The following is a 13,085-nucleotide window of genomic DNA, read 5'->3' as shown; positions in this document are numbered from 1 at the left end:
AAACAGTATGGTGGTTTCTCAAAAAGTTAAAACTAGAATTACCATATGATCCAACAATCGCACTTCTGGCTATATGTACAAAGGGGTTGAAATCAGGATTTTGAAAAGTTATACATGCTCCTAAGTTCATTGCAGCATTTTTCTCAGTAACCAAGGTATGGAAACAATCTAAATGTCTGTGGAGAGATGAGTGGATAAAGAAAATGCAATATAGGCTGGGCGTGGTGGCTCACGCCTGTAATCCCAGCACTTTGGGAGGCCGAGGCGGGTGGATCACCTGAGGTCAGGAGTTCAAGACCAGCCTGGGCAACAAGGTGAAACCCCATCTCTACTAAAAATGTAAAAATTAGCTGGATGTGGTGGTGTGTACCTGTAATCCCAGCTACTCGGGAGGCTGAGGCAGGAGAATTGCTTGAGCCCAGGAGGTGGAGGTTGCAGTGAGCAGAGATTGTGCCATTGCACTCCTGCTTGGGTGACAAAGCAAGACTCTGTCTAAAAGAAAAAAAAAAAAAAAGTAGAGAAAAAGAAAATGCAATATATGCGTACAATGGAATAGTACTCAGCCTTGCAAAGTGAAGGAAATCCTGGCATATGCAATAGTATGGATGAACCTGGAGAACATTATGTTAAGTGTAATAACTCAGTCACAGAAAGACAAATACTGCATGATTTCACTTATATAATGTATCTAAATTAGTCGAATTAATATAATGCAAGAGTAGAATGGTAGTTGCCAGGGGCTGGAGGGAAGAAGAGATAGGAAGTTGCTGTTCAATGGGTATAAAGTTTCAGTTATGCCAGCTGAATGAGTTCTAAGGATCTGCTATATAACATTGTACCTAGAGTTAACAATACTGTATTGTGCACTTAAAGATTGAAGAGAGATCTCATGATAAATGTTCCTCACACATGCACATACACACCACACACACACACACACATGACCGCACATCTTGGAAAATGATTATCCAAAAGGTGCTGATAATTTGGGGTGGCCTAAAAATGATAGAAGTGCACTACTGACAGGCTTCCAAGTGTCCATCACCTAATGGTTAAAGAGTAACTCTTATTGGCCGGGCGTGGTGGCTCACACCTGTAATCCCAGCACTTTGGGAGGCTGAGGTGGGCAGATCACGAGGTCAGGAGATCGAGACCATACTGGCCAATATGGTGAAACCCCATCTCTACTAAAAATACAAAAATTAGCTGGGCGTGGTGGCACATGCTTGTAATCCCAGCTATTTGGGAGGCTGAGGCAGAAGAATCACTTGACTCCAGGGGGTGGAGGTTGCAGTGAGCCAAGATTGCGCCACTGCACTCCAGGCTGGTGACAGAGCTAGACTCCCTCTCAAAAAAAAAAAAAAAAAAAAAAAAAAGTAACTCATTAACACCTGGAAGAACTTATAGCGCCACCTACTGTTTCAAGCTAAAATTTCCTCCGTTAAAAGACTTTTTTTTTTATTATTACTTAGGACAAGAAAGTGTCAAAAATCAAGGAGCTGTAATTCTTTGCAGTTATTTAGAGAAATAAAGGTGAATGCTCATCGTTGTTTATAGTGTTTGTAATCATAGCTGTGCACTGCTGATGTGTAAATTGCTGCTGCAAGATCCAGAAAGTGAAGCAGTAATAATAACGATGATAATGTATTAAGTATTTTTTTATATGCTGTGTACTGTTCTGAGTACGTAATGTGGATTATCTCATTTAAACACCACCATTACTCTATGAGAGAGGTATTGTTATATGCATTTGACAAATTAAAAAACAAGCAAGGCACAGAGAAGTAATTTAACCAAGATCACACGCCTAGTAAGTAATAGAGCTGGTATTATATTTGAGCCCAGGTAGTTCGACTCACTGGAGAGTAACAAAGAACTCTCCTAATGATCAGTACCTCACATGTGTCTGTCTTCAAGGCATACCAGCAGTGTGACTCATTTTCCTATTTCCATCTGATTTCTTTTTTAGATAGTATGAATAATACACTATTGTGTTCAAGAATATATTTTATTCACACAAGTAATATACATGGTAATTATAGTGAATGCTTATGTACTACTACGTGCCAGGCACTCTTTGAAGTACTTTACCTACATTAGTTTATTCTTTTCAGCAATCCTATGAATTACTATTTTAATCCTTATTTTACAGGTGAGGAAATCATTAAGTAACTATTCAAGATCACACAACTAGGAAGTGACAAAGGCAGTATTAGAACTCAGATAGTGGCTGCAAAGTCTGTGTAGTATACTACAGTGCTTATAAAAAGTTATTTTTAAATAGTACAAGTAAATTTGGGTATAACAGAAATCACTGAGGCAGTGCTCAGATCTGGAAAAAAAATGTTAAGGTGGAATGAAGATGCCTAAAGTTTAGGAAAGACTGATTTAAGTGGTTTAAATTTTTTTTGCCAGGTATGATGGCTCACACCTGTAATCCCAGCACTTTGGGAGGCTGAGCTGGGCAGATCATGAGGTCAGGAGTTTGAGAGCAGCCTGGCCAACATGGTAAAACCCTATCTCTACTAAAAATACAAAAATTAGCCGGGAGTAGTGGCTCATGCCTGTAATCCCAGCTACTCAGGAGGCTGAGGCAGGAGAATCACTTGAACCCAGGAGACGGAGGTTGCAGTGAGCTGAGATTGCGCCACTGCACTCCAACCTGGGTGACAGAGCAAGATTCTGTCTCAAAAATTTTTTTAATATCATAAATAATTCTGCATTGAATATCTTCCTGGGCACGCTTGGTAGAATTTCTCTGGGGTAGATACAGGGATATGAATTCACTGAGTTATTGTTTTGCAGAATGGCTGTGCCAACATGTTTTAATCTCTGTCGTTTGGTTACTTTAGCGAAGTTTTATGCAGTTTTTCTCCCTAAGTGTTTCTAGAATTTGTGGGCCACTGAGGACTATTGGTAATAATACCAGTTAAGCAAAATCTGGTTGCTTATTATTCATAAGAGAATCTACATTCTTACCAAAGAAATGTACTCAACTTACTCCACTATTACAGAACCTACTATATCATCAAATATTTTGTTCATTCGGCCAGAACACCAAATTTCTGAATTAGAGAGAATGCAAGGGCTGTGGGAGATAATGCCATCTAGTGGTCAAACTAAATTCTGGTTCCTAGAGGTTCTTAGTCTTCAAAGTATAGAATAATTACCAGAGAAGCTTGTTAAAAAATGAGATTCAGAAGGAGAGAGAGAGAAAAAATGTGTGTGTGTAGAGGGTGGAGGGGGCGGGTGGGTGGATGGAGAATGTCCAGGAAGCTGCGTAAAAAGCAGCCTGTATGGTTGTTGGTTTTGATGTGTGTGGTCTAAACTGCCCTAGAATTTGGTTCAGCATTTGGCCCAGTTCCCTCTTCTCCTTAATCCTCTTCTCCAGCAGCTGCTGTAGTACCTCCTGAGTTACGTGGGAGTGGTGGGGATGTTCTGGGACTATTTTGGGTTGAAGAGGACCAGCTGAGCTTGCACACAGGGGCGGGATGGGAACAAGTCTAATGTATTTGGGGATGGATTAGGAGAGCCCAAACAATGACCTTGGTTTTGCCAAATCCATTTGCATTTTCTCCTTACCGATTTCTGTTGACCTCATTGCTACTTTTGGCTCTGTGGGTAATCCCTTCCTTTTTTTCAATTCTCTCCTTCATATCCTTCAGCCTGGTATGCAGGCTCTCCATAATTGGACAGTAGCCCATCTTTCGGCTCCCTCAGTGAGAATCCCACTGTATACATTAACCTTTCAGAATCCCACAGAACCATTATTACACCTTTTCTCATACTGCTTATCCCTTTGAAATTCTTACTCCTCATTTTTTATGCATTTACTGCAAACTTTAAGCCTTTTATACATCTTTAAAAATTCAGAAGACACACAAACTCAAAGAAGCCCTTCTTGGATCATTTACTGTTTATCTCTCACTAGTTTCCCACCATATTTAGCTTGTACCCTCATTCCAGCACGTTAGCAAATAACGTTTCTTATTGTTGTAAATACTTCACTCATCTGTCTATCATCTATTATTCATTCATTTATGTTGTTTCCTTTGCGTTCAATATGAATTCAATTCATTCTTCAAATGCCACTGACTCAACTAAGCCAAATGTAACTATTCTCAGCTTCATTCATTGATTTCCTTCTCTGAGATCTGCTAGCACTGAGAGTCTACTACTTTAACCCTTCGTTACACATTCCCCTGTGTTTTTGAACTCTGTGTTAGATTTCTCCTTCTGCTCTCCAGTAAATTGTAAGCCATGAGGACCAAGACTATTTTATGTAATTATTGATATTTTCCAAAATTGCATGTTCTCAGCTGCATAATATGACTTAGCTGACATGTTTCCATAGTCTGAGTTGTCCTTATACTCATCTTGCTCTAAAAGAAGAGGAAAATGATAATTTTATTAAGTACTTCCTATGTGTCAGATACCATGCTTGGAATTTTACACACACACACACACACACACACACACACACACACACACAATTTTATTTTTTAGATGGAGTCTCACTCTGTCACCTGGGCTGGAGTGCAGTGGCGTGATCTTGGCTCACTGCAATCTCTGCCTCCCAGGTTCAAGCAGTTCTCCTGCCTCAGCCTCCTGAGTAGCTGGGATTACAGGCACCTGCCACCATGCCCAGCTAATTTTTTTATTTTTAGTAGAGACAGGGTTTTGCCATGTTGGCCAGGCTGGTCTTGAACTCCTGACCTCAGGTGATCCACCCACCTTGGCCTCCCAAAGTGCTGGAATTACAGGCATGAGCCACTGCGCCCAGCTGGAATTTTACTTATATTTATGTTATTTAAAACTTAAAAGCCCTGTGAGTAGAATGTTATACATTTTGTAGGTTGGAACAGTTGGACTCAGAATTATTTAATACATTGTATAGCTATAATTAAGAAGTCAGCATTTGGACCCAGGCCCATCTGACACCCAAACCCATACCTTTGTTCTGCCTCATTGCCCCCATTTGAGTTTGGAACCCTCACTTTGTGGTGTGTTGTAGTGATGCTTTGCATTCCTGCTCTTTCCTTCCTCAGAAAGAGTCTCTCTCAGGAATGTAAAGTTGCACTTTACCCTGGAATGATACCCTGTCCCGCTCTCTACACTCTACTTCAGGCCAAAGTGGAAATACTCTTCTTCACTCACAGTCTCCCTGATGCTTCAGTCAAGCAGTATGCCCACCTGCTTTCTTTCCCTCCTTTTTTTTTTGGACTGACTTTACTCAATTAAGAACGTTTCTTAATGTAGAATAACTCTGGACCCTGAAATACTGGGGTGCTTTAAAGAACACTTGTGGGGAAAACTTACTTGCATGTTGAGCCTCCTCCATGCTTACTTTGGGGGTGCACATGATCTCACTGAACATAGTGACTTTCGGAGCTTTTTGTATAACTAGCCCTGGGGAACTTCCAAACTAACTCAATACAAATCTGGATTTGCTTGGTTGTGTTTTCTGCCACAGGGATTCAGAGCAAGCCCTCGGCATATTAGAAGACGAGTTGCAGCAGCCGCAGCTGCCCGTCTGGAAGAAGTGAAGCCCGTGGTGGAAGTTCACCATCAGAGTGAGCAAGAAACTTCAGTGAGGAAACGAAGAATCAAGAAGAGCAGCCGAGTCCAGCCAGAATTTTATCACTCTGTTCAAGGTGCTTCAATCAGGAGGCCTGTAAGTAGAGAACTGTCTTTTATAAAAATATTAAATTCACTGTCAAATCATGTGGTGGTTCTTTTAGTTTAAAAACATTATCAGATTAACTTTGAATAATTAGGTTGTTGTTATTCCCAACAAGTGGCAGTGTACTCACATGAGTTCCAGCAAGGAATATGGTTTCCTAGAATGTTCTAGGGTGGATAGATAGCTGACAAAGAAGCAAGAGTTAGTCACTGTCAGGCAGCTGATATGAAAGCTGGTGAATTCCCAGCCCTCCTGAAGCTGGGGATCTAGAATGAGGATGGGGACATAGAGTCAACAAATCTAGGTGTGGTAATGAGAGAATTGGTGAAGAGGATGACAACAAAACCAGTGTCAGGATAGGAGAAGCAGTGAAGGAAGGTGGGGCTGGAGTCTTGGGCAGTAGCAATGGCTAAACTCCTCCTGGAGGCTCTTGAGCCAGTGAGGCCTGTGCATCCCTCTGCACTCAGCCCAGGGTAACTCTGTAAGTGTCCTGGCTTTCTCAGGTGTGGCCTTTATATTGTTATAAGGCAGCACCATTATCCCTTTGTAACCTGGTGCCCTGTGCTTCTGTTGGCCACAACCTTACCTTTCCTCAGAAACTCAGGGCTCAACTGGGAGCTGGTCTTCATCTCCTTCTCACATCCTGAGCACATTGTTCTATGGGCTCTGATTTTTCTTTCCTTGGTTCTGGCTCATGGGCTTTTTACCAAGGCTGGGGCCTGAAAATGCCATTTTAAAACTCGTAAAGTTATTTTATGACTGCAATAATTTTATGTTGCTTTGGCATTAGAAAAAAGTATCTGTGGTTCATCTCTATGCTGTGGGGAGCCTGTTGTTTCTTGTGCCAACATAGGGGAGCCATCAAGATTTGACTTGAAAATGTCTTTGTAAATTATTGAAACAGAACTGCTCTTCTGTGGGGGTAACTGTGGGGCAGGCACATGTGGAGACTTTGAGAAGGCCAAGAAAATGTCTGACTCAGTAACCAGGCCAACAACAATGGAAGGAAGTTAAATTCCTTTACAGAAAAGGATCTGTTTATCATAACCAAGTGGAAAAAAGTACATATTTAGAATGAGGGTTTATTTTTCATGAGTCAATAAAACAAAGGGTAAGTAGAATTTGGTATCTATGCAGAGAAATACGAAATGGTAGGAAAATTTATTCATTCAACAAACATGCATTTTATACAGAAAATAAGGGACATACAAATATATGTTAACTAACAGTTCCTGAGGGCTTAGTGTGTAACAGGCCTTATTTTATGTCACTCATTTAACAATTCTATGAGGCAGATGTTATGATTCCTATTTTATGGATAATGAAACTGAGCCCCAGAGAGGATACATAACTTGCTTCAGGTTACCTAGTTGTTTGGGGTACAGTTTAGAATTTGGATCTGGGTGGCTTGCCTCCAGAACCCAAGCATGAACCTCTACCATCTGTTACCTTCCTGTAGTACCTGGTCGCTAGGAAATCACAGTCGAGTCAATCGACAGACATGAAAACAAGTAATTATAATGCATGTTCTGTGCTTTGAAAGTACTGTTCTAGAGTTATACACAAGGCATTATGGAATCATCTTGGATCTCCGGAAATATTTACAGATAAGCAGACACCTGAGATGAGTCCTGAGAGATAAGGAGGAATTTACCAAGTACAAAGTAGCAGTAGGTATCTCCTGCATGAGAAAAACATATACAAAAGTGCAGAGATGTGGGAGGGTATGGCATTCTCAGTGAACAGCTTGAGGTGGTGCTGGCAGATGAGACTGGTGGGTTGGGTAGAGGCCAGATTAGAAAGGGCTTGTGTATTGTGCTAAATATTTGAACTTATTTTCTGTAATAGGGATCAGTTGAAGGTAGGGAATAGGTGAATTATTTCTCTTGCTCAGAGTCTAGCTAGTTCTTTGCTTCTTCTAATCTCCCCATGTGGATCAGGATTGAGAAGTAAGTGATTATCATTAAAGTTTAGAAACTCTCAACCATCATTATTCTCTCACAAGCCCTCTACGTAACTGCCTTGGTTAATAAGACATAGTCTTTATGCCTCTGTGACTTTGAACCTTACTGTCTACTTTGCCCTTGAACATTTATCCTCATTCTTTGTTTGCCTGGTAAACTTCAGTTCGCCTTTTGAGACTGACTCATGCTTGGATGGGTCAGGTGAAGTCTTTTCTCATCCTTCCTATCAGAGTAAGGTGCCCTTAGTTTTGATCCTCAGCACTCAGTACAAACCTCCAACATAGCAATTACCTCAGCAAAAAAAAAAAAAAAAAAAAAAAAGAGGTCTCTGCGGTAAGACCCACGTGAGTTCAAATCCTTCTCTGTGTATCTGCAGGAAACAGCACACTAAGAGGATTTAACTGAAAAGAGCTTAATGAAGGGAGTATTTACAGAAATGTGGGCAGGGCTAAGCTGCTTCATCAGCCTTTAGGTAGAGTCTATTTATCTTCAACTCCTGGTCTAAGGGGTAGCAGAGGGCAGCGGTCTTAATGGATCCTGGTAGGAAGAGCTGGAGCAATGGAAGAGCCCTTCCACAAGGCCGGTACCTGAGGGATGCAGCTACTGCCAGAACCTAGTGAGTCAGGAGGGAGCAGGGCAAATAAATATACTGCTTTCTTAGCTCCTGCTCCCAGTGGTACCTCTTTTTGAACCAACCTACCTAGAAGCCAGAGGGCAAAGGAACTTGGATGATGTAGATCACAGCCATCAGTCTCCCAGGGACTGAGCAAGGAAGAGATGGACAGATAATCTGAGAGGGTGACAGGGACAGCAGAGAATAAAAACATACCTACCTGGTGGCCAAGTGTGGTGGCTCACTCCTATAATCCCAGCACTTTGGGAAACTGAGGTGGGCAAAACACTTGAGGCCAGAAGTTCAAGACCAACTTACCCAACATGGCAAAACCCCATCTCTACTAAAAATATAAAAATATTAGGTGTGCTGGCACATGCCTGTAATCCCAGCTACTCAGGAGGCTGAGGCAGGAGAATTGCTTGAACGGGGAGGTGAAGGTTGCAGGGAGCCGAGATCATGCCATTGCACTTCAGCCTTGGCTATAGAGCAAGACTACATCTCAAAAAAAAGAAACAACAACAACAAAAAAACAAAAAACAAAACAAAAAAAAATGATATCCTTTGCCAAGGTATTTCAATTCTCTGAGAATCAGTTTCCTTTTCATAAAGTGATAACAAGGGAAAGGACACCCTTCTCAACAAATGGAAAAGGTTGGGCTAGCCACATGTAGGATAATGAAACTGGATCCTTGTACAAAAATCAACTCAAGATGGATTAAGGACTTAAATCTAAGACCTGAAAGTATAAAAATTCTAGAAGATAACATTGGAAAAACTCTATTAAACATTGGCTTTGGCAAGGATTTTATGACTGAGAACCCAAAAGCAAATGCAATAAAAACAAAGATAAATAGTTGGGGCTTAATTAAACTAAAGAGCTTTTGCACAGCAAAAGGAACAGTCAGCAGAGTAAACAGACAACCCACAGAGTGGGAGAAAATCTTCACAATCTATACATCTGACAAAGGATTAATATCCAGAATCTACAACAAACTCAAACAAATCAGTAAGAAAAAAACGGAGAAACAATCCCATCAAAAAGTGGGCTGAGGACATGAATAATTGACAATTCTCAAAAGAAGATGATACACAAATGGCCAACAAACATATGAAAAAATGTTGGCCGGGCGCGGTGGCTCAAGCCTGTAATCCCAGCACTTTGGGAGGCCGAGACGGGCGGATCACGAGGTCAGGAGATCGAGACCATCCTGGCTAACACGGTGAAACCCCGTCTCTATTAAGAAATACAAAAAACTAGCCGGGCGAGGTGGCGGGCGCCTGTAGTCCCAGCTACTCGGGAGGCTGAGGCCGGAGAATGGCGTGAACCCGGGAGGTGGAGCTTGCAGTGAGCTGAGATCCGGCCACTGCGCTCCAGCCTGGGGGACAGACCGAGACTCCGTCTCAAAAAAAAAAAAAAAAAAAAAAAATGTTCAACATCACTAATGATCAGGGAAATGCAAATCAAAACCACAAGGTGATACTACCTTACTCCTGCAAGAATGGCCATAATCAAAATGTCAAAAAACAGTAGATGTTGGTGTGGATGCAGTGATCAGGGAACACTTTTACACTGCTGGTGGGAATGTAAACTAGTACAGTCACTGTATTAGTCTGTTTTCATGCTGCTGATGAAGACATACCTGAGACTGGGAAGAAAAAGAGATTTCATTTGACTTACAGTTCCCCATGGCTGGGGAGGCCTCAGAATCGTGGTGAGAGGTGAAAGGTGCTTCTTAAATGGTGGTGGCAAGAGAAAATGAGGAGGAAGCAAAAGCAGAATCCCCTGATAAACCTATCAGATCTCATGAGACTTATTCACTATCATGAGAATAGCATGGGAAAGACCGACCCCCATGATTCAATTACCTCTTGCTGGGTCCCTCCCACAACACACAGGAATTCTGGAAGCTACAATTCAAGTTGAAATTTGGGTAGGGACACAGCCAACTGATATCAGCCACTATGGAAAACAGTGTGGAGATTTCTTAAAGAAGTAAAAGTAAGACTACCATTTGATCCAGCAATCCCACTACTGGGTATCTACCCTGAGGAAAAGAAGTCATTATACAAAAAAGATACTTGTACACGCATGTTTGTAGCAGCACAATTCACAATTGCAAAATCGTGGGACCAACCCAAATGCCCATCAATCAACGAGTGGATAAAGAAACTGTGGTGTGTATATATGATGGGATACTACTCAGCCATAAAAAGGAATGAATTAACAGCATTTGCAGTGACCTGGATAAGATTGGAGACTGTTATTCTAAGTGAAGTAACTCAGGAATGGAAAACCAAACATCATATGTTCTCACTGACATGTGGGAGCTAAGCTATGAGGACGCAAAGTCATAAGAATGGTACAATGGACTGTGGGGACTTGGGGGGAAGAGTATGAGGGGGGCGAGGGATAAAAGACAACAGTGTGGTGCAGTGTATACTGCTTGGGTGATGGGTGCACCAAAATCTCACAAATCACCACTAAAGAATTTACTCATGTAACCAAATACCACCTGTACCCCAATAACTTCTGGAAAAATAAAAAATAAAGTGATAACAATAGCTACTGTAGAGTGGTGAGGATGAACTGAGTTGACAAATGGAAAGAGATTTCATGGTGATGACCTGCGTAGAATATACAATAAATAGTAGTTTCTTCCTTTTTTTCCTCCTCCCCTAGACCATTAATTCTTTGAGGCCCATGTCAAGGGGTCTAGAATATCTCCTGGCATCTGGCATTTGGCATTTGGCATCTGAGTGAATACTATCGACTAAGTGAGTGAATGATATATGAAAGATAGCTGATGATGAGTGGTACAATTAGTAAGCATTATAAGAATTTAGAGAACAAAAGGGGACCTCTACCCCTAAATAGGTTGGTTAGGGCATAATTACTTTGTGGAAGAGTTGGGATTGAGTTGGGCTTTAAAATATGGGTAGTGCTGCGCATGTGGTGGCTCACACCTGTAATCCCAGTACATTGGGAGGCAGAGGTGGGAGGATCACTTGAGCTCAAGAGTTTGAGATCAGCCTGGGCAACATAGGAAGACCCTATCTCTACTAAAAAATTAAAAACAAATTAGCCAGGCATGGTGGTGCACGCCTGTAGTCCCAGCTACTTGAGAGGCTGAGGTGAGAGAATTGCTTGAGCCCGGAGTTCCAGGCTGCAGTAAGCCATGATCATGCTGCTATACTGCAGCCTCAGTGACAGAGCAAGATAGTGTCTGAAAAAAAAAAAAAAAAAAAAGGTAGGAATTGGCTGGGCAGCAGATGCTGGGGCTGGGAAGTGGAGTAAACAAAAATGCTGAGAACTGACCGGATGTGGGGATGTATATGAGAGAAATACAAGATAAAGTTGGAAAAAATAGATAGGGGCCAACATACATTTCAGACAACCACTGGTTTAAGCTTTCTTTTCTGTGCTTCTGAAGACACTGTAATAGGTGAGTAGTGTGATCATAGCATGATTTTAGAAAGATTAAACATGTGCAGGGTGCGTCAGGAGAGCAGGACAGTTTGGTAGCTGCAGCAGTCTAGCAGTGAGGTGATTAGGGCCTGAATTTGGGCCTGACCCATGGCCTTCTGCTGACATCTGCTGATGACTGCTGTTGGGGAATCTGAGGATGGCCTCACCCTCTTTCCTGAAGGATCTGTTGGAAGAGAGGGAGATGAGAGGGCAGCAAATAGCCGTGGAGACTACTCAGTTGCTTGAGCAAAAAACCATTTTGAGGAGAGGTTTTTTTTTTTTGTTTTTTTGAAACGGAGTCTCACTCTTGCCCAAGCTGGAGTGCAGTGGCACAATCTCGGCTCACTGCAAGCTCCACCAACGAGCGTGTTTTTTTTTTTTTTTGAGACAGAGTTTTGCTCTGTCGCCCAGGCTGGAGTGCAGTCGCGCAATTATGGCTCACTGCAGCCTCAACCTCTTGGGCTCAACCTTCCCATCTAAGCCTGCTGAGTAGCTTGGACTACAGGCATGTGCCAGCATGCCTGGCTAATTTTAACTTTTTCTGTAGAGATGGAGTCTGTCTGTGTGGCCCTGGGTGGTCTTGAACTCCTGGGCTCAAGAGAACACCTTGGCCTCCCAAAGTGCTGGGATTACAGGCATGAGCCACCACATCCAGCTGGGAGAGTTCTTCAGGGCATCTTACTGCATCTCCTGTCAGTTGTCTGAGAGACTGAACGTTGTCAGAGTTGGTAGTGAGAAGGCTGTTGGCTCCTTGTCTCACACGATTCCTATGCAGGCTTCTAGAACCTTATGGCCTCTGCTGACATTTCCCTGCTTTTAATGCCATACATGAACTTGAACTGAGGCTTTGTGTCCTCTTCTGGATTTGGTTAGGTGCAGCCAGTAGTGCCTGCTAGAGCCACCCTATTCAACATGCATCCAAAGCCTGTGTCTTTTCTAAACTTAAACACATTTGGAGAAAATCAGTGTTACGACGTGCTGCCATGAAAGCAACTCTGATTATAGCTTGGAGACGGAGTAAAAATAAATCGGTTATGGTGATTCAGGATTACTTGAATGACTTTATATGAAGCACTCCAGGCATTTCTAGTGGCAATCTAAATAAGAAATATGCCCATGAGTGAGAAAGACTGAAAACAGAAGTAACTGCAAAGGAGATGAGTCAGAAAGCGTGACTGTGCAGTTTTAGCTACTTTCAGTCAGACCATCCTCTTGAAGTGTTACATGAAATGTAAATAGTTTAGCATTCTTAGCTGTTTTAACCTATTTACTTATTCTGAATTTGTAAGCTATACGCAAATATACCTGTAAGAATTTGTAATGGGGATCACTAATAAAAACTTAATAATATCTAGA

At 41.9% G+C, this 13,085-nt stretch overlaps 1 protein-coding gene across 1 annotated transcript in view; it reads left to right on the top strand.

The window, feature by feature from the left end:
- Positions 1-13,085, top strand: part of LOC112623776 (dystonin) — a 485,036-nt gene that overhangs the window by 46,355 nt on the left and 425,596 nt on the right. Inside the window, exon 3 of the mRNA XM_025384438.1 lies at positions 5,474-5,674. Within this exon, the coding sequence (XP_025240223.1) occupies positions 5,474-5,674 (201 nt within the window). The remainder of the gene's footprint in view (positions 1-5,473; positions 5,675-13,085) is intronic.

This window comes from Theropithecus gelada, chromosome 4 (genome assembly GCF_003255815.1).
Source record: "Theropithecus gelada isolate Dixy chromosome 4, Tgel_1.0, whole genome shotgun sequence".
Lineage (NCBI taxonomy): Eukaryota > Metazoa > Chordata > Mammalia > Primates > Cercopithecidae > Theropithecus > Theropithecus gelada.
The sequence above is the reverse complement of the archived record's forward strand: the minus strand, read 5'-3'. Positions and strand labels throughout refer to the sequence as shown.